General features: G+C 18.7%; 4 protein-coding genes and 2 pseudogenes across 6 annotated transcripts; 5 read left to right on the forward strand and 1 right to left on the reverse strand.

Annotated features, from left to right (window-relative positions):
* On the forward strand, positions 1 to 908 carry PmUG01_00030400 (fam-m protein; the record flags this gene model as incomplete). Its single annotated transcript, XM_029005355.1, has 2 exons — positions 1 to 87; positions 222 to 908. The coding sequence occupies 2 exons, from the start codon at positions 1 to 3 to the stop codon at positions 906 to 908; spliced, it is 774 nt and encodes a 257-aa protein (XP_028858884.1).
* Positions 909 to 6,341: 5,433 nt separating this feature from the next.
* PmUG01_00030500 lies at positions 6,342 to 7,051 on the forward strand (annotated as a pseudogene). Its single transcript is given in 2 exon segments — positions 6,342 to 6,872; positions 6,887 to 7,051. Coding segments are annotated over 2 exon segments (696 nt in total).
* A 5,488-nt stretch (positions 7,052 to 12,539) lies between these two features.
* On the forward strand, positions 12,540 to 13,481 carry PmUG01_00030600 (PIR protein; the record flags this gene model as incomplete). The annotated part of the gene is made up of 3 exons (XM_029005466.1): positions 12,540 to 12,545; positions 12,704 to 13,183; positions 13,311 to 13,481. The coding sequence occupies 3 exons, from the start codon at positions 12,540 to 12,542 to the stop codon at positions 13,479 to 13,481; spliced, it is 657 nt and encodes a 218-aa protein (XP_028858885.1).
* A 3,342-nt stretch (positions 13,482 to 16,823) lies between these two features.
* On the forward strand, positions 16,824 to 17,800 carry PmUG01_00030700 (fam-l protein; the record flags this gene model as incomplete). Its single annotated transcript, XM_029005577.1, has 2 exons — positions 16,824 to 16,898; positions 17,027 to 17,800. 2 exons carry the CDS (start codon positions 16,824 to 16,826, stop codon positions 17,798 to 17,800), a joined length of 849 nt encoding a protein of 282 aa, XP_028858886.1.
* Positions 17,801 to 21,113: 3,313 nt separating this feature from the next.
* Positions 21,114 to 21,521, forward strand: PmUG01_00030800 (fam-m protein, fragment; the record flags this gene model as incomplete). The annotated part of the gene is made up of 1 exon (XM_029005688.1): positions 21,114 to 21,521. The coding sequence occupies one exon, from the start codon at positions 21,114 to 21,116 to the stop codon at positions 21,519 to 21,521; it is 408 nt and encodes a 135-aa protein (XP_028858887.1).
* Positions 21,522 to 24,221: 2,700 nt separating this feature from the next.
* On the reverse strand, positions 24,222 to 25,404 carry PmUG01_00030900 (annotated as a pseudogene). Its single transcript is given in 4 exon segments — positions 24,222 to 24,395; positions 24,519 to 24,736; positions 24,751 to 25,234; positions 25,378 to 25,404. Coding segments are annotated over 4 exon segments (903 nt in total).
* Between the last annotated feature and the right edge of the window lie 1,835 nt (positions 25,405 to 27,239).

Raw genomic sequence — 27,239 nt, forward strand, 5'->3', positions numbered from 1 at the left:
ATGGTGCAAATAATTAAGTCTATCTTATTTATTAAAACTTTTGAGTTAGTCCTTGTAACATGGTTATGTTATTTTAACATAGATATGGTTTGATAATACTATATAAGGATATATTCTTTATACGAATATTACATATTCTACTTTAATTACTAAAATTTCATAGAATTAATTATTTATCCTTTAAATAAAATAAATTTAATTTATTAATTATTTTTTTTTAGCGAACATTTAATAAATTCGCGGATGCAAAATACAAACATGGAAGAAATTTAGATACAATAACCTTTCGATTATTAGCAAAATATAAACCGGATAAGGATTCGCATATTTTAGAGTTAAAACAGAATAAATCAAATAATAATGAGCATGAAAAGTATGATATAACTATTAATGAAAAATGGAACAAAGGAAAAAACAAAAAATCTGATAAAAGTTCATTAAATAAGGCGCAATACTATGTGGAAGTAATAGATTATAACAACGGAATGTTTGATGGAAAACATTTTCATTTTGAAAAAAAATGGATTAAAAAAAAAGATTACGATAATTTTCTTGAAAGGAACAGGAGAATTTGTGATATATCTTTAAGAAAAATAAGATTTAGAAAGTATGGTATTGGAGTTGCTATGTTTGTTATTTTTTCCTTGTTTGTAGTAGCAATTGATGTATTACCAAGATTAAAGTCTTTGGAAGAGACATGGAAAACCTTTGCGAGCAGTGGAATATTGGAAACTTTGTATAAGTGTAAATCAGTGGGGCAGACAGTAAAGACCTCAGTTTATATAACATTATATAGTGTACTTATGCTTATATTGATTATTGTGTTTGTAATAGGAATTTGTAGAGTCTTAGGAAACAATGAAAAATATAATAAAATTAAATTGATGTCTGAACAAAATGCATATTAATAGACTTATATATTTCTGTAATTAATTCTTTAATATGACTAATGTCTGTAATATATTTAGTGATATTCTTAATATGAATACTTATAATTTCTAAAATATTGTAAATTTACATGAACATAATTAGTCTTTTTGACACACAACAATATATGTTCCTCGTCTTTTTAGGAATTTGAAAGTTAAAAATTTTTTTAATTTGTTTTTTAACGTATAATTTAAGCTTAACTAAAAATACTTATAATAAATATATTTGTGTAATAAATAGATTTCAATGGACAATATATGTCGGTGCTTTAAGGGAAGTAAATAGTAGAATTATTTATAAAATATTATAAAACTCAGTTAAATTACATTTTAACTAAAAATTATCGTCTCCTATTATGTAACTTCTTTAATTCTAAAATTATTTTTTGCTAAGGTAATTAAAAAAAATTATATTATTTTTTTTAAACTAATAAACGTATCTAGTTTAGTATTTAATTAAATTATATGAAAATATTGTGTTTGCGCGGTTATATATATAAATATATATTTTTACTTGAAAACATTATTAATATTTATTTTATATAATATATTTTATTAGGCATATATAAAAAAATATATTTATTGAAAAAATATTGTCAAAAATTTTTGATTTCTAACTTATTCATAAATTGTGAAGTATAAATACATCAAGAAATAATATATTTTTTGAATATGGAAAATTTATAATTGTTTAATAATTTGTGTATTATGATACTTCATAATTATTTCAAGAATAAAAACTAATTATTATATTATTATTGTTCATAATGATATTGTTGAATCTATTCATTATAAATTAATTTAATGTATATTATATTGAATATACATACATATATTTTATATTGTTTTTATTTTTCATATTATTAAAAATTTAAATTTGTGAATTAGTTTTAATCACATATTAATAGGTAATATTTATATTTATTTAGATTGTAAGGTTTGTCATTTTAAAGTTTATTAGGAGAATATAAAGTTTTCGTATTAACTGGCAGAACTGAAGCATATAAGATATATATATATATATGCTTATTACTGAAAATATATATCAAAGTAGTTCTGCTTAATTCTATACATATTTTCTAAACTAATATAATCATTTTGTTACCTTGCTACAATATTGTTGTATGATTATTGCATTCATGTTTTAAAATAATAATATATCTTATTTTTATTATTAATTAGAGTAAGTCGAATTGACACGTATAATTAAAATTTTCAAATTAACGACGGAACAACTACATTTTTTATAATAATTTTTTTAATTATAGACTAGCCAAATATATGATATTATATGGTTATATTAAACGTATTAAGGGTTAATACTCATAAAATACATTATCACTTATATTTTGTTTATATATCATTTTATTTATTACTACAACAGATGAATGGTTACAGAGCAAGGTATATATCGAATTATTTTTAATGATAGTTATATAATAAATATGTTTAAACTTCATAACTTAAGTATGTTTTTATATTAATATAAATATTATTAATTTATTTTGGATTTAAGATTTCAAAAATTATATGTTATTTCTTGATTATTTTTTTGCTATTACTTACATATTTCAGTAATATTTATATTTTATATACTGAATTTTTGATATATATAAGGCAACACAATTGTTGAATTAAAAATAAAGAAATATCTATTTTATAGATAATAAATCTTGCACCTTTTATTTTTTTACATGATTTAGTTAATTTTTTTTTTCTGATGAATTTTTAGATAGGAAAATTATATAAACCTATTATTATAATGAGAATCATACGCTTATTTTAATGTTTATTAAACAACTGTGATAATTAATTCTAATTATACAGATTTTATTAATGTGTTATTATAAATTCAATTATTTAAAAATATTTTTAAAATTATACAAACTCGTTTTAATATATTGAACAATTATGACTATCATTTAATGAAAAATATGACTGATTAATATGTTTTTCAAGGGTTCATTTCGTTGCACTATCCCGTACTTCATTATAATGTAAAATCTGAAACATAAGCGTATAAATGTAAACATAAAACCTAAATAGTGAATCAATGGAATTTTCTAATTTTAGTACCTAAAAGAAAGAAAATTTTATAAGTGTTTTAATATTTATTCTTAGATATATCGTGGTTTATTATATCTATATTTGCATTCCAATTTATATCCTTTTTTTCATTATTCTGTAAATTCCATTGTTTTTATTTTCAATTTTCTTAACAAATGAATACTTCTATTAATTAAGAAAAAGGAGTTTATTCATTATTCGTTTTTTCTCTACAATTAATATATTTAAATAAATAAAATTTTTGTAAATTACCTACCAGTTTTTTTTACTGCTTCACTTTTTAGTGTATCATTTCTTCTTTTATAAGCCATTTTTTAAATATTAATGTAAAAATGTTATTATTAAGCCCCATTTCCATAACGCACCAACTTTTTATCCTTTTATAATCGAAATGATTGGTATATGGGTGAGCCAATCCACGATATGTGTGTTGTATGCATGAACATATTTCTGTATGCCTTAATTTTTGTTATTATTTATTTCCCGATAATATGAAATATTACGTTACAATATATATTAGAAATTGGAGAAAAAATGGATATATAGTGACTATTGTTTTACATTACTAAAAATAAAGCAAAAAAAAAGGACATATATTTGTATATAAAGAGTTTATACAATGAAAAATTTTTTTAAGGCAATACATTCCTATAAGAAATAAAGAAAAAACGAAATAATAAAATTTTAAATAATGTATTATTTTACGACTGTATAATGAAAAAAAACAAAAAAACTAGTTTAAAACTATTTATCAGAAAAATAAAAAATAAAATTAAAAAAGCACTAGAAAATATTTAAATATTTGAATCCTTTATAATAGTGGTTAAATATAAGACGTATTAGCCTTTCAATTTATATAAGTTAAAATAATACAAAAAATATATATATTTTTGCATATGATTATTTAATGGAGTAATGTCAAACATTACAATTAATAATGACTATTAACTCTTAACTAGTAAAAATATAATAACTCTAAATCCATTAAATTAAAGGTATTTAAATATCAATACTGTTACAAGTTAAAAGCACGCAGCTCATGTTATATGGTGAAAAAAATAAAAAAAAATATTCATATTACCCAATAATCAAATTTTGCAAATATTTATGTACATAAACTATTATTTTATTATAGTTATGTCTAATCAATCTATTATATTAAAAAATCATTATTTTGCTATGTTTATGGGTTTTGAATTTTAATTTTATGAAATTTTTTTGTTCCTTTATTCACTATTTCACTCTGTTTCAATAGTTGACATTATATACTCTTCGTTTTAAGAATGAAATAATTAATAACAGTATATGGGGAAATATATATAAAAATAATTTTTTATTTTTTATGATATTTTATACTTAGTAATACTTTAATATTTTAGATATTTGAAAAAATATAACATTTAATAAACTCACCATAGATTGTAAGAACATAGTAACATAAGTCAAAAATGTAATTCTTTCAATATTTAAAAATGTGGGGAAAGAACAGATTCATAATTGTTTTTAAATATATATGCAACGATATATATGTTTGTTTGAGTATAATATATACTATATATGTACATTTGTATATAACAAAACTATATTTTCCATAAAAAATTATTTCATTTTGATATTTCAAAATATACTGTATAATTATTTTATTAAACCTTTTTTAGGAGTTATATGTATTTTTACAAAATTACTAGAGAGAATACAATAATGCATTCAATATATGTACATGAAATAGAAATATAATTGAAATGTAAATATAATACGTAAAAAAATTAAAGATTTTAAATTAGAATAAAAGTAATTATTATCTATAATTGTGCTGTTTAATAATTTTTATTCAAGGAACTATTAATTCAATGTACTTCTTCTAATTTCTGTACCATTTAAACAATTTGATCATAATATTTTATTTTTTTATAAATTTGATGTTTTTCTCATTCTTTATTTTGTTTTATAGAAAAAAATAGAAAAAAGGTCTTAAAAAAGTTAATCAGAAATATTATTTTTAGCATAGAATATATTTCAAAAGAGTTTATATTTAATATTTTGAAAAAGTAACGACAAAATCAGTAGAATTTTTTTATATTTTTAAAAATGTAGAAGTATATTTATATAATAACATCAAAATTAAGTAATATAATATATATTAATAATATCACTTTTATTGTTATCATCTAAAGAAATAATTAAGATTATATATTAATCAATTGATATATATTTAAGGATATATTTTATATACTTCTATTTTATAGTGATTATATTAAAAAATACAATGTATTAAATAAAATTCTTACATATGAATGAAGTAATAATTATTATATATTTTAGATATAATATTTTATGCTAAAATCTCTAAGCCTTTTCTTGTGTGTAATATTAAAAATACAACTCGATGAGAATAAATATCTTAATCATTTAAATACATTTAATTGACTATTGATATTTCAAATAAACATGTTAATATATTGTTAATACGTGTTTTGATTATCAAAATTATGTGCACTTTATAAGGTATTTTATAGTCAATGTATTCATATAAGGTTTTTTTTTATGTGTGTGTGTCATATTTAGATATACAAATAAATTACATATATATATATATAAGTATGTATTATCAAATTAAAATAACTTTAGTATTTTACATTAAACAGTCAATGTATAGAAGCGTTCTAAAAGGGAGTTATAAATATGGTGTCATAAATGGAAGGGAAAGCATTCTTTTAATTTTTATATAATTTATGAATAATCTAATTATTATGTATTATATTAACTATTATATATAGTTTCACAATTATTTTATCTTTTTTATTTAATTTTCGTTTAATGGAATAACTATGATCTTACAAAAATTTTCTGAAAGATAAAAAGTGCATCCTAATAAAATATTTGAATAAATTTTTTACTAATAAAATACATTTTGTTACAGCTATCAATGTGTTTCTTTTGATTATTAGGTATTTCTTTTATTATTGTTATGTTTTTGAAATATTATGAAAATAATATATAGGAATATTTATATTTTAATTTTTATGCATTTTGAATAAGAATCATAAAATTAATATCTACTAAAATGTAGAAATGTTAAAAAAAAATATACATACAAATATAATTTTGTATAAATATTTTAACTATAACTATTTTATAACAATACTTAATAAAATTTATTAATATAGTATTATTATTATGTTTTAGTGGTTAATTATAATTTCACAAATATTACGTTGAGGGAATCTTTGCGTAGCCTTGTTAATGTTGGATTATACATATATTAGAATAAATTCTGAAGTACATTTTTTACTTTTTATAAATATATTTAATTCCTGGAATATAATGTAATATAAATAAATATAGAAATTTATAATTCAATTGTTTTCTTTTAAAATGGCAGCTGTATTATATTTATTTTTTTTTTTGAAGCCTTTAATTCCATTCTTGTACTTGAATATTATAATATTTTCATACATGAATGTATTTTTGACATTCACTTTTATATTTATGCATGTTTATTTTTCGATTTACGGTTCAACAGTCACGAACATTTACAAAAAGCACCGTTATCAATTCTATTATAAAAATCCCCGTAATATTACCAGAGTGGATGATGCTAAATCAACGAGTATCGTAGATTCTAATTATCGAGTTTTGAGAACTCTTTCCTTATATCGCTCAGAATATTATGAACATGCTCATATTCGGAATGAAATGGAGAAGAGAAGTACTGCATTATGTGATTATTTGAATGATTGATTAAACATTGTAAAACTAATTTACACTTATAAGGGATCCTGTCAGAAAAATAATACTTTATGATATAAATGCGTGGAATCATTATGGGTAATATTAAGTAATTTTGAAACGGAATTAGAAGGACAAAAAAAAAAAAAGACTGATGCCCTAGAAACAAAAACAATCTGAGGACTTACTCTTTAACTCAAGACTTGATTCCGAGTAGTTGTAGTCATTCTGAAATTTATTATTCAGAATATTTTATTCTTCTATCTGTGTGTTTCTCACTATTTGGAATAATTCACATTTATATATTTATATATAGAGTGATATAAAAATAATTTTCTTTATAAATATGTATACTCTGACATTATAATAATTATTCTTTTACGAGAGTTTTTAAAATTTGTAATATATATATTTATTAATCGAATTTTTTACTTTTATATAACAGTTTTTTCCCACTGGATATTTTTTGGATAGACTTATTAGAAAGATGAAGAAAAATTCCAAAAATATTAATGAACAAGAAACAAATGTATTATTAGAAAATTCTTATGAAAATATGTCTTCAAAATTTCAAAATAGATCAAATAATATATTTTATCATTCTGTACAATACTAAATATCATAAAGTAGATTTGTGCGTTATTTTATTAAAGTAAAATGAAATTTTTAAGGATATTTTTTTACAATATGTAATGAGTATACTTATATACACATTTTATATTGTATACTATATTCCTGATCATTCATATATTTTAATATTCATAAATAATGTTTGTAAACCATGTTATTCCATCAATATGTAAAATTATAATAATTTATAATTATAGAAAAAAATTATTAATTTATTAATATATTATATAATGTCTAAATTATATATAATGCATATTATCAGGTTTGAATAGTATGTATTTAAGAAAGTTAATATTGTCTTGTCATACATGATTATATCATTATGAAAAATTATAATGAAAATATAAATCAGTATTTTTTTAGATATTCACGTTAATGATATAGTTATGTGCAATATTGTTAAATAAAAAATGACATATTTAATATACATTAATTTTTTAGTGGAGATTCATTTTTGGAATATTTTTTAAAAACAACATTTCTACAACAGTTATAAAAAAATAAAGTAAATTTATCTAGTTTATTCGGAATATTATTTAAAGATATATATATAGTACATTTTTCATGGACGCATGAGTATTTATAGATTGAAAATTAGTGTCTACATGTATATTAATTCCTACTATTTAACAATTATACATACGTAAATATAAATGTTTATTTTTAAATAGGTAAATACGCGTGTACATAATATGCCATATAATGATAACTTTTTGTTTTTTAAAATATAGAGGAATAAAAATTTTAATTAGGTACGTTTTATTACTTTTATAGTAATATTTTTTTCATTTCATAAAATTATAATATGTAATTTAATAAATGCAGTAATATTTCTTCCATTATAATGTCATTAATAAATGTTTTTTTATACTGCGTTTAACAAAAATTATTGTATTTTATATATCATTTACTAATAGTACCTCACAGTTATCGCATAGATATTCATTTTATAATCTAATAGTTTTGTTTATTAATGATAAACCTGCATACCTTTTTAACACTAAATAAATTAATCAGCTTCTGTATAACTAATTGAATTTAGACTTATTACAAATTATTTGACACTAAAAATAGTTTTTGGGCATGATGCTGATAATTAATAAAAAACTAGGAAAATAAAATTTTCAAAAAAATAAAAAATTACATTGTTTTTAGAAAATAATTTATAATAAGAACATAATTTTTGTAGAAAAAAACAAAATATATATCTGTATATCTATATATATGCTTACTAAATAAGACTTATTTAGAAAAATTTATTAATAAACTTATTTTACATGAATGCGATAATAATGTGTATTATATTTCTTGAAAAAACTAATAATTTTAATATATTTATTTTTGGATAATGTTAATAACTTTTCAAAAGAAGGCTTGGTAATTTTTAAATGCCTATTATAAATAAATATGAGTTACATAATAACTATACACTAAAAAATAATATTTTTGCAGAGAAAATAAAAGAATCAAATTAAAATAATTAATTCTATGGATTATTGACTATATTGAAATATATATATAATAAGGAATTTAAAATTGTTTAATAGTTAAATAAGCATGTAAATTTATAATAATTAAATAAATTTAAAATAATTCATAAAATAGGAAGAATATATGGTACTATTAACTACAATAATACTAATATATAAAATATATTTGTTATGCTTTAATATTATTTGTAATGTATTAATGGATTATATTCATATATATAATATTAAAGAACTTTGAAATTTTCTATATATATATATATTAGAGATAATGAAATAACTTCATATTATATATAATATTAGGGGTACACTACATTATGTGATATTTTAGGATACTTAAAAAAATTAATATTATAATTATAAAATATTTCTTCACATGTATAAACTACTCTTATGATATAATATAATTTGTTTTTATATTCAATATAGAACAGAAAACACAAATATAATATTTAGCAAAAGTATATTATGACATATATATACATAAATTCATTTTAAGGAACAATATTAAAAATTAAGACGAATAAACCTTTAAAATTATTAAATAAATATTTGTTTATAATAAAAAATTATATATAATTTATAAATTTTAAATTAATTATATAAAAATTATTTGAAGAATGGCAATGGAAACACAAATTATATGTCCATTAACCTTAAATTTATAATAAATTGCGTTTTAGAATATAATTATATTCTCATATTTTATATTATAAGTACAAAGGAAATATAAATGAAAAAAATGTGTTGATTATACAAATTTTAAGGTGACAATCCGAAAATATATATTACTGCAGAAAGGTTCTTAATAAAAAATATTTTTAATGAGTTTCTAATTTATATAAAAAAAAATTTGTTATTATATTAAAAGGTATATATTAATGAATATGATTCATGTACTATATAATTTCTTACTATTTTTATTAAAGAAATATTTTTAAAAATAGCATTTCAATATTCTTAAAATGAACATAATTGTAAATTAATTCTTACATTTTTTTTAGAATTACATTTAATGTAAAATGTATTAAGAAAAATATGAATACTTTAAAAAAAAAATATATAATTATATTTAATAATGATTTGAACAGAACATTTCAGTCATTATATTTTAATAACACAATATTATGTAAATACATAATTAAATTAGTATTTAAATATGCATTATTCATGCATTAATATCCTTAATATTTTTACTTATACAACATTATCATATTAACATCAAAGAAATTAACCATAAAAAAGTTGAATTGCCGTAATACGTAATGGAAAATAAATATATATTTTTTTAAAATATTATTAAATTCAATTTTAAGAATAGGAATTTTACAAAATTTTGATATTCAGAAAAAACATATATATTTTTTTAATATAATTGTAAAAATTGTAATTTTTTTCTATGAAGGTGAATTATGTTTGTATAAAAATTAAGTTAAAAAGAAAGGAAAAAAGAAAAGTTCTTACAAATAATTATTCTTAAGAATAGTAAATATTATGATGACATATTATGTTTGAATGAATTACTTTGATTACAATTAAAGGGATATTGAAATAATAGTCATAATTAGTTAGCGCATTTTCTGAATGATTTAATGAAACAAATGAAAAATAATTAAGAAACGTAATAAGGGAATACTTCAAATAATTAAATATACATTATGTTTTTTAATAATAAAAGAAAATAAAATTATGTATATTACTAATATCTAATAATATTAAAAATCAAGGGAGTATGTTAGTAATTATTTAATATATGATAAACATATATTATGTAACAAAATATAATAAAATTAACAAAATTATTTATTAAATTAAACACTATAAATATAGTGTGTTTGTTCATATGGTTGATATCATGATAATTTTGAATTACGAGTAACAATCTACGCTAAGAATAATAATTACTTTAGTAATATATATTAAGATATCATAAATTATTTAACTTTAATTGCGTACAAAATATACTTCATAATACAAAAAAATTAACATATAAATAACATTTTCCATTGTATTATGTATATATGCTTTTGTGTGCTATATGCTTCATTTAAACTATATTTGTTTACTGGAACTATAATATAATCATCTGTAATTAAGTGTTCTTAGATTTTTCTTTATAAAATATATGTAAATAAAAAAGGAAAATGTACTTAATAAAATTTTTTTATAAAATATGTTTCAAAAATATAATTTGAATAAATTACATTTTAGAATTTGGCTTATTCAGCACTAATATTGATTGACGCTATAATTTTATTAATATTAGCATTTTTTAATATCCGTAAAAGATATACAATTATGTAAAAATATAAATAATATTATACATATAATGATAATTTATATTAGAAAATATTGCATAGACGGTTAATTTTATTTTTGATAAAAACACTTTATATATATAAGATAAATGAGAAGTCATTGTAGTCGTAAAAGAAACATCTGAAAATAACATTTTATGTATTTCTTAAGTATATTTAATATAATATAAAAAAAAAATTCATTTAGGAAAAATCAATGAATTCTTTTTTTTTACTTATGATACTTTTTCTTATAATTATATTTAGAAAAATATAACATGAAATTGCGTAACATTCATAATTTTTTAAATTTTAAGAGAAAATTATAAATTTTCAATATTTAAAAATTTTATAAGTGCACATAATATTAATATATTTATCTTAATGTGATTTTCATTTTCAATTATTATATAAAAATTAATAACATAATGAAAAAAAAATTTCATTTCTTTGTTGTTTATATGGAATGTAATGTAGTTTATTCGTTCAGAACATTTTTAATTCATATAAATTACCATAATTTTAGAAATATATAAGCAATCCGGAACAAATTATTTTACTTGTTTTATTGAAATATTTTTTCTAACAAATGGTTTATGTTATGTTAATTTTTAAATTCATAAGTTGTATGTATATATAATAGGGTAAAATAAATTAAATATAAAAATAATAGGATTATACATTTTACAGGTACAAAATACTTAAACTAGAGATGTAGAAAAATTTGAAGGAACATCCTTTTTGTATTAAATATTAATAATATATGAAAAAAATTATAGAATAATTTAATCGTTATTTTTTAGTTTTACTTCATATTATTAGTACTGTTTACATAATATATGTAACTACTTTGTTTTATCCGCTGCGTGTAATAATAAAAGATAAATTTAACCATTTAGCTTAACAATTCATGTACATTTTTTTTTTATCTATGTATTATTTTAAAATAAAAAAAAATATTTGTTTTACTCATATAATAAATGAATGATATTTAATAAATTAACTAGAATTAATTTTATTAGAAAAAATAAAATTTCATTTTCCTTGATACTCTAAATTTTAATGTAAATAACCATTTGTTTTTTAGGTTAAATATTATAAGTAATTGATGCAAAATATATAAAAATATCAGTTTTTTTAAAATTATTAAATGAAAAATGGTTCTGTCTTGTTTAAATTATTAAATGAAGTATTTATGAAAATTTTATGTCTGTTTATTTTGTTGTTCACAATTAATAAAAATATTATGTTCTAATAAAATGTTTAAATTTTCATTTTCTTATGTATTATAGAAAATAATGTAAATATTAATATATTTTTTACATAAAATATATAGAACTATATGCGGGAATATTACTCTTTCTTACAGTTAATTTAATAAAATTTAGTATAATTTAAGGATGATGGTAAATATATAATTATACACTTCATATACCTACTAATTTCTATAAACTAATTGGAATATAATATTGTATATATTATTTCGCATTAATTTATTAATATTTTTAATACATTTGTATTTTCTTACTTTTAGTTCATTTTATTTTTTTATTTTATTTTTCAGAATTTAGATAAAAGTAAGAAAGACTTAATTTTTTCACGATTTAATGAAGAATATGAACCTGCAGAATCTTCAGCAATATATAATTTATTAAATCCTATAAAGGAAACAGATCAGGATTTATATAATATTGGATGTAAGCTTGACAATAGTTATAAAATGAGACAGATGTTACCTGAATATATTGGTGAAAGTAATAGTATTAATAAGGATGATTTCTGTAGTTTATTAAATGAATGGTTAAACAGCAAAAAAATTGAATATATATCTGGAAAATCTGATTGTGAAAGTAACACAGAATTATGGGAACAAAAGATTGAGATATTGTGGTCAAAATTAAAAGAGAGTGTAGGTGAAGGTGAATCGTGTGAAAGATATAAAGTTACCTATAATTGTTCTATTTCACCTGAATTTAAGACACCTATAACTCTGTGTTTCATGTTACTAGGAATATTTCTTATTATTTTTTTTTTTTTGTATAAGGTATTATATGAATTATAGTTAAAAATTATGAAAATTCAAAACAAATTTGATTTTTGTTTTCGTTAAAATATTATTATTGTTGTATATATATATAACATATTTCATTCTTTTTCGTTTTATATAAAAGTTTAGTCCCCTTGGATCAAGGATTCATAATTGTCTAAATAGAAAAAAAAGAATACTGCAGAACACAGTTCCAGAAGTATCATGTAAATTATTGGAAAGATCGTCTGAAAATGAGATTTCGCATTTCGAACGCGAAAGAATTAACATAGGTTATTATTATTCAGGAAATTAGTAATTTATATATTATTCTGTATTGGAGATATATTTTCATACTGATATGAAAAATGGAAGGTTTAATTCTTGGAACATTCTATTACACAGTAAAGCTATCAATAAATATATAATAAGAATGTAAGTGAAATATTGAGATATTGAAGAAATAATAATTTACTTTTATTAAAATAAGGCATTAACGTTAATGTAATTTTATATATGAAACCTTAGAAAAATAATTATTGTATTACTGGATAAATAATAAATATATGATAATTATATCAAATATCATATAATAAAATATATTGATACCCTGCAAATTATTTTAAGACATAATTCTATTAATTTAATTATTCTATATAATATCTCACTAAAACGATTATATGCTAATTATTTTAGGTTAAATATATAGAAAACAGTATATTTTATATTACTGGATGATTTAGTTGATGATATCATCAGTTTTATCTGTTCAATTTTATTTCATTTAATGTCAATATAAAAAACGTTGGGATATATTAATTTGAATATAAAAATTTATAATTTATTTACTAAAATAGTTCTATATAAATAAAAAAAAACATGCCAAAGCATATATATTTCCAGCATAATAATAATATACTATCAAATTTAATTGCGTTAAATATAATAATAATTATAATATGTTATATTATTAAAATTTTCAATTATTTATTTCTTCATTATTTATAATTTTCTTCTACATATAATAGATATAATAATAAATTATAGTGTTTCTATTAAGAAAATAAGAAAATGATAATTAATAATTATAATATATATTATAAATATATTAATATAAGCAAATTCTGTTATTATTTTTTATGTTATATATCATATATACAGCAAAAGAGCATTGTTAAGCTTTATTAATCTTAATATTTTTTAAATATATAATTGTATTTTTTTATTTATTTTTAAAGCGAACTATTATTTAACTGGTATATGATCATGGAAAGAAGTTTTATTTCTTTTTTATTTATCATCATAAAACCAATTTACGTATATATGTTTTTTTTTATGTAATCATTAAGGAGAATAATGTCTATGAAATAGGAAAAAGAAAATGGGTAGGATCTATATAGATAATGAAAAATTATTATGTTGCATATTTTTTAATATAGCATTATTTAATATATATGGAAATTTATTTTTATTTTATTATCTACGTTATATGTAATGAGAATATGAAACTGTAAGAAAACAATTATTTTATGTATAATATTAATAATTGTCGAATTTTATCTCTAATAAATTAGTTCTTTATTATGTTATATTACATTTTATTTTATAATTAGTTTGAATACTTAGAAAAGTACATATTTTATATTCTATATAGTTAAAGGAATTTTATTCCAGTAATGAAAGAATTTTGTCCATTATTATTGAATATGTTATACTATTGTTATTAAATATAAATAATTAATTTTTGTAAATATATATAAATATGTTTAAATGCTAAATAGTATTTTTTTCAGAATATAAAATTACACATAATATAAATCATAAATAATAGACAACAAAGAAGTAAACTAAATAGTGGATAAATGTATTAATCCTTTTTTAAATATATTTAAGAAAATAAAGAATTATATAGAGAAAAAAATTATATATATTTTAATAACATGAAATTCATAGAAGTGATAAAGGATTTCAAAAAATTGAATAATATGAGAAATAAATATGATAACATATTGTTAAATAAAAATTATGTCAATCATGTTTACTGATAAGAAACGAAATCATATATATTGCTTAAAAAAAATTAATGTATGATATTACATATAAGTCAAATAATTTATAAAATATTACAATGCTTAGAAGAATATATTAACAAAATATTACAATAACATATGTACCTTTTATATTAATATATGCTGCCGTTTAGAATGATTTTAAGAATATTTAATTAAATTAAGTAGTTATTTCATTATAAACAGTGAACATATATATATATATATGAATTATAAAAAAAATTGGAATAAACAACAATATGTATTATTAACCTAGTATATAAACATCAGTAAAGTTGCATAATAATATATCTTCATTAAATTTGATATCATTCAACAAATATATTTTGAAACGAAAAATAAATAATGGAATGAATATTAAATAAGCTAAAAAAATAATTATTTCAACAATTTTGTACAATTAAATAGCATATTCAAATAAAGAAAATATAATTCCACATATAATAATTATTATGTTACGTATGTTATATATTATAATTAGAATGTTTACAACTTGGTATTATTATAAAAATAAATTTGCACAATTAATATATTAATGGTATACATAGGATAATATAATTTATTCTATCATAAATAATTGTGAAAACATACAATATAGGTTCTCAATATATTTATATGCTTTAATACATAAGAAAAAATTTATTTATAAGTAGCATACATAATCATAAACAGTTATTAAAATAACATAGATGTTTTTTTTTTAATTGTATTAATATATATTCTAAATATTTGTATTTGATTAAAAAAAAAAAAAAAAAAATTAGATTTTACAAATAACCTTAAAGCCTTCATGTACTAGTAATCTTATGAATTAAAGAGAACTAAAAATTATATTTTTTAGAAACTATTATATAAAAATAAAAATTTATAATTCATTTACATTTAGAATATATGATGTCTTACAAATCTGGTATAATTCAATAAATTCTATTTTTTTAAATTATGATAAATTATTAATGAATAGAAGTGTTATAATTAATATATCAAAAATGTTGTATTCATATTTTTTTCCTTACTTATCATTTATAAATTTGTTGTAATAGTTAATACTTTTTTAACAATAATTACTTGTTTCTGGAACTTATGTTTATAGTATTAAAATTGTTAAATAAAGAAAATAATTAAATTCAGTAATAATCATGGTAGTATGTAGAACAACATGTTATCTATATTCTATACACTCCATATATTATATATACTGAAATTTTGCAAATATATAAAAATATTACATTTTTTTTTCTAAAAAAATTAATAAAAAAATTATTTAATTGCTACATTACATTAAATAATTAAATTATATATTTTGAATGTTTATGAATTAATTAATGTCATTTTATTTTAATGAAAACTTGGATTCAAAAAAAAAATATTAAGATAAAAATTGTGAAATATATTTTTAAAGATATTTCTGTTTTTCTCTGTTGTAAAGGATATTACAATTATATGCAATATATTATATTTTTAAGAGAAAATATATAATTTTAAAAAATATATATGTTGTTCCTTATAATTAGAACATTCTATTACTGTTAGTTTTTTATTTATTGAATATACTGAAATATTAAAAGATTTATATTGTGCAGCAAAAAATGAATTTATTTTTTTTAATTAGAATTGTTTTGTTAATACATTCAAACTGGATGTGTCATTTTAAGAAAGACGTGGTATAACAGTATTATAGATATTTACAAAATACATATTTTTGTTTTTTTATTTTCATTAATATTTTATTTACTATAAGATTATTTATTTTATTAAATAACAAATATTTACGCTTTGTTTCATCTTATAGATCCTGTGTAACAATTATGTTCCAGAGAACTGCTTCGCTGGCAGAAAATATGATACAAGAATTTATAGATTACTAACGAAATATCACAAGAACAATGATTCCAACATCGTAAAGTTAAACGGAGAAATACCAAATAATGGAGTGAGTGAAAGAAAAGATATATCTTATAATGAAAAGGGAGCCACCACATTAAATGTACAATCAGATATATTTTCATCAAAGAAGGGGAGAAAGCAAGCAAAAGCTATGAAAAATAAATCGAATACATTTGAAACAAAAAAATATTCCTTTTTAGAAAAAAAAATATTCAAAGAACTTGATTATATGGATTTTCTTAAAAGCAACAGAACAATTACTAACAAGGTTTACAAAAAAATAACATGTAAAAAATACGGCTTGAGGCTTGCTACACCTTTAATATTATTATTGTTGTTATTAGTGGTTCTCTTAGTAGATTTATCATTAGGCTTGGCATCTGGGAAAAGTTTGCTGGAAGTATCAGGTTTATGGAAGCCTTTACAATCATTGAGCACAGAAACAAATGGATGGTTGTATACATTTATAGAATTCGTAAAGGAATATTTACCATGGTTATCAAAAAGGGCAGAATGGGTAGAAGAAACCGGGACTAATACATATGTAATAGGTAATACATTTGGAATTATAATGTATTTCTTACCTTTTTTTATATTAGGTGTCATACTTATATTATGGATTATTTATTACCATAAAAAAGTTAAAAAATTTGAAAAAATTAAGTTTAGAAAAGGATAAATTTATGGAAAGAATTATATTACTTATTTTAAATAACTTTTTATTAGCATGTAATATGTCTAGTTGTACACTTATTAAACATAAACATAATTACTTGAAATTTATAAATGCTAATAAACATAGATGGCCCTTTTAAAGAACAACAGAAAAAAAATATATTTATAAATTTATTGCGAATTTGAACGTATAAGTATTCTTCAATATATATTATAAAGTATTATTTAACATTGGAAAAATATTATGACTTAATTAAACATTTTTTTATTAAAATTGATTTAATAAAAAATTTAATTGTGAGAGTTTAAATTACTATATAATAGAAAGATTTATATAATTTTATTGAAGTGCGTTAATTTTCATTTTATATGAAAATTTCTATTTTTTTTTATTTCTCTTTCTAGCATAAAATGTATATTATTTGAGGTTATAAAGAAAACGCAATATTAGTTTTAAATTAACTCTAAATGCATCTTCTCTTTTTTTAATGAAATTAAGTGAATATATTTTCTCGCATACATAGATATATATCTATTGTTTAAAGTTATTTATTTTTATTTTACTAATTTTGTTTGTAACGTTACATGTATATGGATTTATTGGATTATTTGTATTTCCAGAGTCTTTTTTACAAAACAGTTTCTATTTTCTATATAAAATAAAAAGCGTAATATTTGCAATTATTAAACTATTTAATTTTATGCTTCCTTTAATAAAAGAAAAGTACAAATTATTATTTGGACTTATATAAATATATAATGTAGATTATCACGTTAATCTCTTTACAGTTTTTCTCTTCATTATATTAAAATGCACTGTTAATACTGTATTATTTTTTATGGTTATTTTTCCCTCAATGCAAGCCTCTTGGAAAGTAAAAATATAAAATAATTTAATTAATTAAATAAATAAATATATATATATATATATAAGACAATTAATGCACGGTATTGATACGTAATAAATAAGAAAATATATATTTTATAAAAATTAAAACTATTTGTATATTTTTTCTTAATTTTAGAGAAAGCATAAATAATTCAGACAAATATGAATTTATTTTATAAAAAAATAGATAAAAAGTATATTCATAAGCGAGGAATGTCTCTAAAACTGAAAAGTTTTACTTATGAATAATTTTTTTTTTTCATTATTTATTATATAATAGAACATTTTTTCATAATTTATATATAGATTATGATAAATTTTTTAAGTGTGTTAAAATTTATTTTATATGGAAACATTATTTGAAGTGCAGAAATCAGAAGATTGAACTACGTGGAATTCTGAATAAAACCAAATAAGTGCATTCATAAATGTTATCACGAAAATAATATATCAAAGAAATAAAAATATATTAATGTTAAATTATGAGAATCTATTTTTTGTAATTTATAAAGAGTATTTTAAATTTAGATATTTTTTAATTATTCAGATGATATATAACACTTTTTAGTGATGATAATCAATGTTATATATTATATGATTACAATAATATTTTGGACATATAATATTTTTATATTTATTATTCTCACAATTACAATAGATAAGTAACAAAAATATTGAGGTATAATATATTGTTGCTGTTAAAAGTATTTTTAAGGATTTATTATGTATTCTTATACTTAAGTTGATTTTTTGTGCTGCTACTGTAAAATATATTTAGGAAACTACGTATTTTTAAAAGAATATATAAAAATTAACACAATAAATCTAACACTATAAATAGGAATATAACGAAATCATATATTTTAATAGATTATATAGATAAACTTTTTTATCGGTAATAAACATATTATATCCAGTATATTACTTATAAGTTTAATTAATTGGGAATATTTTAAAATTAATAAATTTGAATGCAGCAACTATTCACCAATATTACATTTATTTTTTCGTTTTCTTTATGCTTTTTACTATGTGAGCACATATCCTAACTATACATATTTAATTAAAAAAAAAATAAGTTTTATAAATAAAACAATTTTCATTTATAAATAGTGCAAAAAATTTAATATAAATAAATATTATAATTATTAAAACTTTTGATACAACGAAAAAGGAATCATTCTTTATAACTGTGTAAATTATATAGATATCTGAGATTATATGGTACAATATAAATACAATTTGTTAAATATATTATAGATAATTAAACATAGTATGGGCTTATATAGAAAATTAAAAATATATTATAATAAAAGTACTATAATATATTGTACTATATACTGCAATATTAATTTATAATTCCATTAATACTATTATTATATTGTTAAAATGTTCCGTATTTTTCAATAATAATAAGTTCTACTAAAGTATAATTCTTATAAAATTAGAATTATTAATGAGATAATATCCGCAAAATTAGTAATTACAATTTTATTATGTAGAGAAATGCACTATATATATATTTGATATGTTATATATAGCATATATACTAAATATATCGAAATGTGTAAAAATAAATTTATTTTCCTTTATTTATATCTAAAAGGATCAATAAAAAGATTATTTAATCAGTGCACTTCTTTAAATAATTAAGTTATTTATTTTGAGTATTTATATATGTATTCTTATAAATTTATTTTAATGTAAGTTTTTCTTATTTTAAATAAAATTAAGATAAAAAATATAAAATACATTTTTAAAGTCAAATATGTTTGTACATACAATAAAATTCATTATAGTTATACATATTTTATTAAATATTTACGAAACAATAATAAAGGAATTTTGAAATAAATATAGCATTCTTTATCATTAGAAGTACTTTATTCTATTATTAATTTTTTCCTTGCATAATTTATTGGAATATTAAATATCTATATAATGAAACAAATAACTAAACCAATCTTATTTATTAAGATTTCTGAGTTTATCTTTTTATGTTGTATATGTCATCTTAAAAATATAGTATTTAATACTATATAAGGATACGTGCTTTATACACATATTATACTCGTTTTTAATTAATAATGTTGCATCGAATTAATTCTGTATCCTTTATATAACAAATATTTACTTGATTTATTATTTTTCTATTTAAATCAGGATTAATAAATATCCAAGTGAGAACTGCAATCTTGTCAGGAAAAGAAGTACGAAAACTTTTTAATTATTGGCAGAACGTAATCAGGATAAGGACTTAAATATTTTAGGGTTAAAACATAATATATCAAATAATACAGAGTATGAAAATAAGGATATAGTTATTAGCGAAAAATGGACCACTGTAAAAACAAATTATCTAATAAAAGTTTATTAAATTAGGCTCAATACTATACAGAAGTTATAGATTATAATAACGGAATGTTTGATGGAAAACATTTTTTTTTCAAAAAAAAAACGGATTAAAAAAAAAGATTACGATCATATTCATGAAAGAAACAGGAAAATTTGTGATATATCTTTAAGAAAAATAAGATTTAGAAAGTATGGAATTGGAGTTGCTATTTTTTTTATATTTTTCTTGCTGGGAATAGGAGTACCCGTATTATCAAGTTTACCGTCCTTGAAAGAGGCAGGGGAAAGCATTACAAACAATGGAATATTGAAAACATTGAAAGATAATGTAGAAGCATGGGGAGAAAACGTACTGTACTATCTTATTATAGCATTATTTAGCGTAATTATGATTATGTTAGATGTTATGCTTATAGTAGGGTTCTATAAGATTTTAAGAAATAATGAAAAATATAACAAAATTAAGTTAATAAAGGAGTAAAATGAATAATAAAAAATTCATATGTTTATATGATGAAAATTTTAATATATAGTAATAAGCGTAATATTTTTTGTGAATTGATTAATGAGAATACATATAATTTTTAAAATATTATAAATACATATATATATAACTGGTGTTTTTAATGCACAACATAAATATATTTTCATTGCTCTTTTTGAATTTAAATATTTTAATGCTTTTGAATTTGAATATATATTATTATTATATCTTAATAAAAACAAGGATATAAAGTATTTCTTTATATTTTTAAATATATTTCTATAAATAATATGTGCTTATGCTCAAAAGTTTATGTATTATATTACAATACGGATAATTATTTAGAACTATAGAAATTAATGTTTGTAATAAAATATATTTCTTTCTATATTGTGAATTTTAATCTAAAATTATTATTTTTTCAGATAAATAAGAAAGTGTATTATTTTAAAATTAACAATAAGTATATCTTGGATTATATTAAAAGAACGATAGTAAATATATTTCGATGTATTGATGTATATATATATGTTATTTTACTTAAGAAAGAACTTAATATTTATTATATATAATATATTTAAGTGAAATGTGTTACAAATTATATCAATTGTAAAAATCCTTTTATTAGAATTTTAATTTTCCTTACATTAAATAAAAGTAAAATTATAAACACATAATTAAGTAATATCCTTTTAAATAGGATTCTTAGTTAAGAACTTATGAATTATATTTTAATTTCATTTACATTCTTATTTAATTTTATAAGTTCATAAATATTATTAAATATACAATCAATTATTATTTAAAAAGAAAAAATATACTTCATAGATTTAAGAAAATAAAATATTTTTTTACATATAAACTTAAAAAAAAGTTGAAATACATTTCGAATTTTAAAAATATTTTTCTAATTGTTAATGTTTTCTTGTTTAAATCTTATATATTTAATATATATAAATGAAATCAACCTTTGCAGCACTAAAATTATTTCTTTATAAAAATTAAATTAAGTATATATCGAATTTTTAGAACTAAGTAAATAACTTTTATAGATTAATTCTGGTTAAAATATATTAAGTCGATAGTAAATAAATGATGTTGTAAGATAATATTACTTTATTACTTTTATATTTTATTTTTGTTATGTGTCACAGTATGTATTTGACAATCTATGTAAATATATATTTTAATAAATAATTACTGTTTAAATAAAAACAATAATTAACAATTATAACAGACTAAATTTTGCTTTTATTTTAATTAGATGTATGCATCATGTTCTCCGAACTTTGTTTTTACTAAATCTATGCTTACTGTAAAGAAATAATAATTAAAAATAAAATTTTGTACCTCATTATCATTAAAATTATTTCATTTATCCTTTCTATATGAATATTTCATTGTTTGAATAATTTTCTATAATTTCAATATTACATGTATTTTTTTTTATTATTTTGAACTAAATATTAAGTATAGCGCAAAATATATTATATATTGTTAATAACTAAAATTCATATTTATAGTAAAATCCAAAGACATATGTAACTATGTACAATAAATAAAATGAGTGCGTACATGAAATTTACAATTAACAAATTACCATGGTGCCTAAAAATTTCATATGATGAGAAATGAAATCCTCCTTTTCTAAATTATTATTCTTATTTGAATGTATAGATAATAAATTGTGTAGATAATATAGAAATGAATTCTAACTGGAAACACAATAAAATAAGAATTACATTTCTATTTCTCAGATTCTATAAACATAAACATAAACATGTTACTTGCTACTATATTTATGGGAATATTTGTTGTATTTTTCTTTTTATATGGAGAAAATAAAAACTAAACATAGGCATTTAAATACTGTTTGTTATTATAAAAATTTACTTAATCAAAAAACTTATAATGTAGGTACACTATTTTTATTATTTACCGTATATCAATTTTTTTAATCATATGTATCTTATGTATAGAATAAGGTATTAATGCAGTAAAAAAACAATAAGAATAATGCTAAAGCAGAACATATTTATGAATTATAAAATAATGGTTAGGATTTTTCCCATTTGAATTCAATTAAAATTAGAATTCTTCTGCCTTAGCGCCAACCATAAATACCCTGTCAACAATATCACATATAATATATATCAATAGAAGAAAAAAACGTTAAAACTGTTACATAATGTGTAACATTTTTATAATATTAAATTGAAAATGGACAAATAATAAAAATTTTGAATAAAGTTATAAAGAAAAAGTAGATATATATTTTATATTTTGATTAATGTTTTTATTCCAAGATTTTATATTTTTTATTTATATAATATTATTATTGGTGTTGTTTCTAATGTTGTTTTTTCTTCTTTAATACTAAGAAAATAAACGCTACCTCATATTGTTATATAAGAATATCCACTTTTGCTTTATCATCTTGTGTTATATGCTTATGTTTTAAAATAATTTATATTTCATTCTAAGTGGAATCTCGTTTAAATGGAATTTTCTACTACTAATTTTAAAAATAGCATCGTATTTATTTTATCTTTTTTTTTAAATAATTTTTATAGACATATATTCATTTCTTTATTAATTGTTTACATTGTATTTTAATGAATTTGTACATAAGTGTAACATATATATCACTAAGTATTTTATTTTCTATTGAAAATAATATAAACGGTTAATTTTACATCAAGTGTCTCCTTGAGGTTGATAGGATATATTATGAGAACTTCCTTCATAATTTATATTTACTTCTTCATGAAGGTTTTGTAAGGATTCTCTCGATTCTTCTTGAAATTTGTTAAGTTCAATAATTTTTTTTTTTCGTAAACGATTATATATCCAAGATTTCAGTGGAGTAAACTACATCAAAATATATGTATATTTATTTAAAAATATAATTTTTATATGCTTATAATTTTTGTGAAAATAAATTATTCTATATGTGATAAATTATTATTAATTTTAAGTATAATTCTTATTAACCTTATATAAAAAAAATATAGTGAAAGACATTAGTAATACGATAGATGTTGTTATAATGGGAACAAATACGTAATCTTCTTTTTTAGTTGGTAATATTTGTGTTGAAGTTTGTTCTATGTGTGGTAATGTTTTTGGGTTTAGGGTTTAGGGTTTAGGGTTCAGGGTTTAGGGTTTAGGGTTTAAAAATTGATTAACGCCTCAAGAAAAAGGGTCAGGCTTTAGGGTTCACATTCAGGGTAATTATTGTTATAAAAGTTATAACATTCTCTAACACTTTCACAAATATTACCATCGGAGTCATTGTCTTTACCATTAAATGTGCTGAAATTATCATAATAGCTATATAATTGTTTAAGTTTATTTAAAACATCTTGATGAATAATTTTTATTTCGTCTGTGCATATATTTCCTGTTTTGGACGAAAAATCTCTATATCCCTGAAACCAACTTGAATTATTATAACTATCATCTGAATTTATCCTATAATTTAAGTATTTACAACGTTTGAAGCTATCGGATTTATAGTTTTCCTTTATTTCAATTAAATATCTACCAACCTCTTGGCATGGTGTAGCAAAATTAGGTTTATTTTGCTCGATTAGAGCACATTTCCTTCCAGGATTTTCACCTTGTACCCCACGCATCCTGTTATAAATATCTAAGATAACATCTTCAAATTCCTTTTTATATTTAAGAAATAATGTTACGGAATTTTCCTGAAAAGAAAAAAAGTATAATTTTAATATGTAAGTGCGCAAAAACATAATTTCATGGAATATATTTCTACATCATTTCTAGAATGGAGGATTCTTTAATATAATAATACAAATAATTATTATAACATAAAAATAGTTATTACATTTTCTGCTGGATCTCCGGATGCCATTATATATAAGTATATGTGTCAAAATTGGAAATAATTAAATTGGTAACATGTTAATTTTAGTATAAGTAAAAATAAATATATAATATGTTTTTATGTGACGTATTTTTTTTTTTTCATACATAGAATTTTAAAACATAACTAAGTAAGTGTTTTTCTATATATTTTGATAATATTAAAATAACTTAATATGCTTAGTACACTACAAATTAAATCCTTTAATTGAAAATATAATAATTTTTTGAAAAACAGGATCACTTTATTGTAACTAAAAAATAGTTATAGAAAAGAATATTCTTTTCTATATTTTTATTAATATGAAGCTTATGTAATTCTAATGATATTTTATACAAAAAAATAAATTAATTTTAGTACATACTCATATGGATTTCTCATTATACTGTAATATATATTTAGGAATCTCTTTGGGTCTTTAAAAATATTATAAATAGTTAAATATTAACTATTTATAAGATATATAATTTTCTCTTTTATTTTATTACTATTTTTTTCATTATTAAAATAATACCATTCATATTATTTCATTTAATATTTATCATAAGTATCAATAACATATATATTAGTCAATAAACTGAACTTGACGAATATTACTAAAATTTAAATTTAACTTAATAAAAAAAGACATTTAGCTAAAAAGTAGTTTAGTATATGGAAATATGAATTTATTTGTTAAATGAAAAATATACATCCTCAAAAAATTTATTTTAATTATAAATATAATATTCCATGAATGCACTATATCGTATAATTTTAAAATAATCTGCTAATTCTCTTCATTGTATTATATAAAGAAGTTAAAGTTTTACTTTCTTCTTTAGAACCTTCATAATGGGATATATATATATTTATATTCGATATATAAATGTATGCAGAAAAAGTAAATATGTTTATACTATAGAATAATTATTATTATGTATTAAAAATAAAAATACAAATAATATAATATTTATCTTAATTGCTTTAGTAAAATTTATTATTGAATTCATTTGTACATATAGCATAACTAAAATATAAATTAATATTTCAATCAATATTTATCATAATAATCTACAGAGAATACAACTTATTAGCAATGTTGTTTATGGTATGTGTTTATATTTCAATATATAATAAAACATTTGCGAATGTTAATATCATAATATTTTTCAATTATGTATATGTTACTTCTACTTTATTTATGATATTATATTTCATATGAGTTCTAACATATTATAACATTTAATACAATGTATTTAGAAAATAATATTAAATTATTATTATTTTTTTTTTATATATATTTTATTGTTCTAAATTATCTAACGATTATATACGTTTAGTATGATATATAAATTATAAGTTATATCTTAATTAAATTAATATATTTAACATATAATCAAATATATTTAAAAAAAAACTAAAAAATAAAATAAAAGAAAAATATGTTTTTGTTATTATTTCATATATGTAATGATTTGTCTTTTTCTTCATAAACGATGTAGAATTTTATATAGTACAATAAGATTTATAATTGCTAAAATAAATATTAGTTAACGTTATTTTGTAGTGGATATTCTTTTGTTCTTATATCATTTTTTTATTTATAATATTAAAATTTTTTTTTTTAATATTTACATCAGCGTTTAACTTAATAAAGTATAATATTTATCAAGGCGCTTTATATATTTCAAAACATTACGGTTTTGTTGTTGGACTTTTATATAAAATCATAACTATGTTCGTAAGTCCATGTATGTTAATATTTCTTTATAATATTTAATATATTTTTAATGTACTTGCAATATGTTTATATGATTATAGTTAAATTAAATAATTTATTA

This window comes from Plasmodium malariae (genome assembly GCF_900090045.1).
Source record: "Plasmodium malariae genome assembly, contig: PmUG01_00_14, whole genome shotgun sequence".
Taxonomy (NCBI): domain Eukaryota; phylum Apicomplexa; class Aconoidasida; order Haemosporida; family Plasmodiidae; genus Plasmodium; species Plasmodium malariae.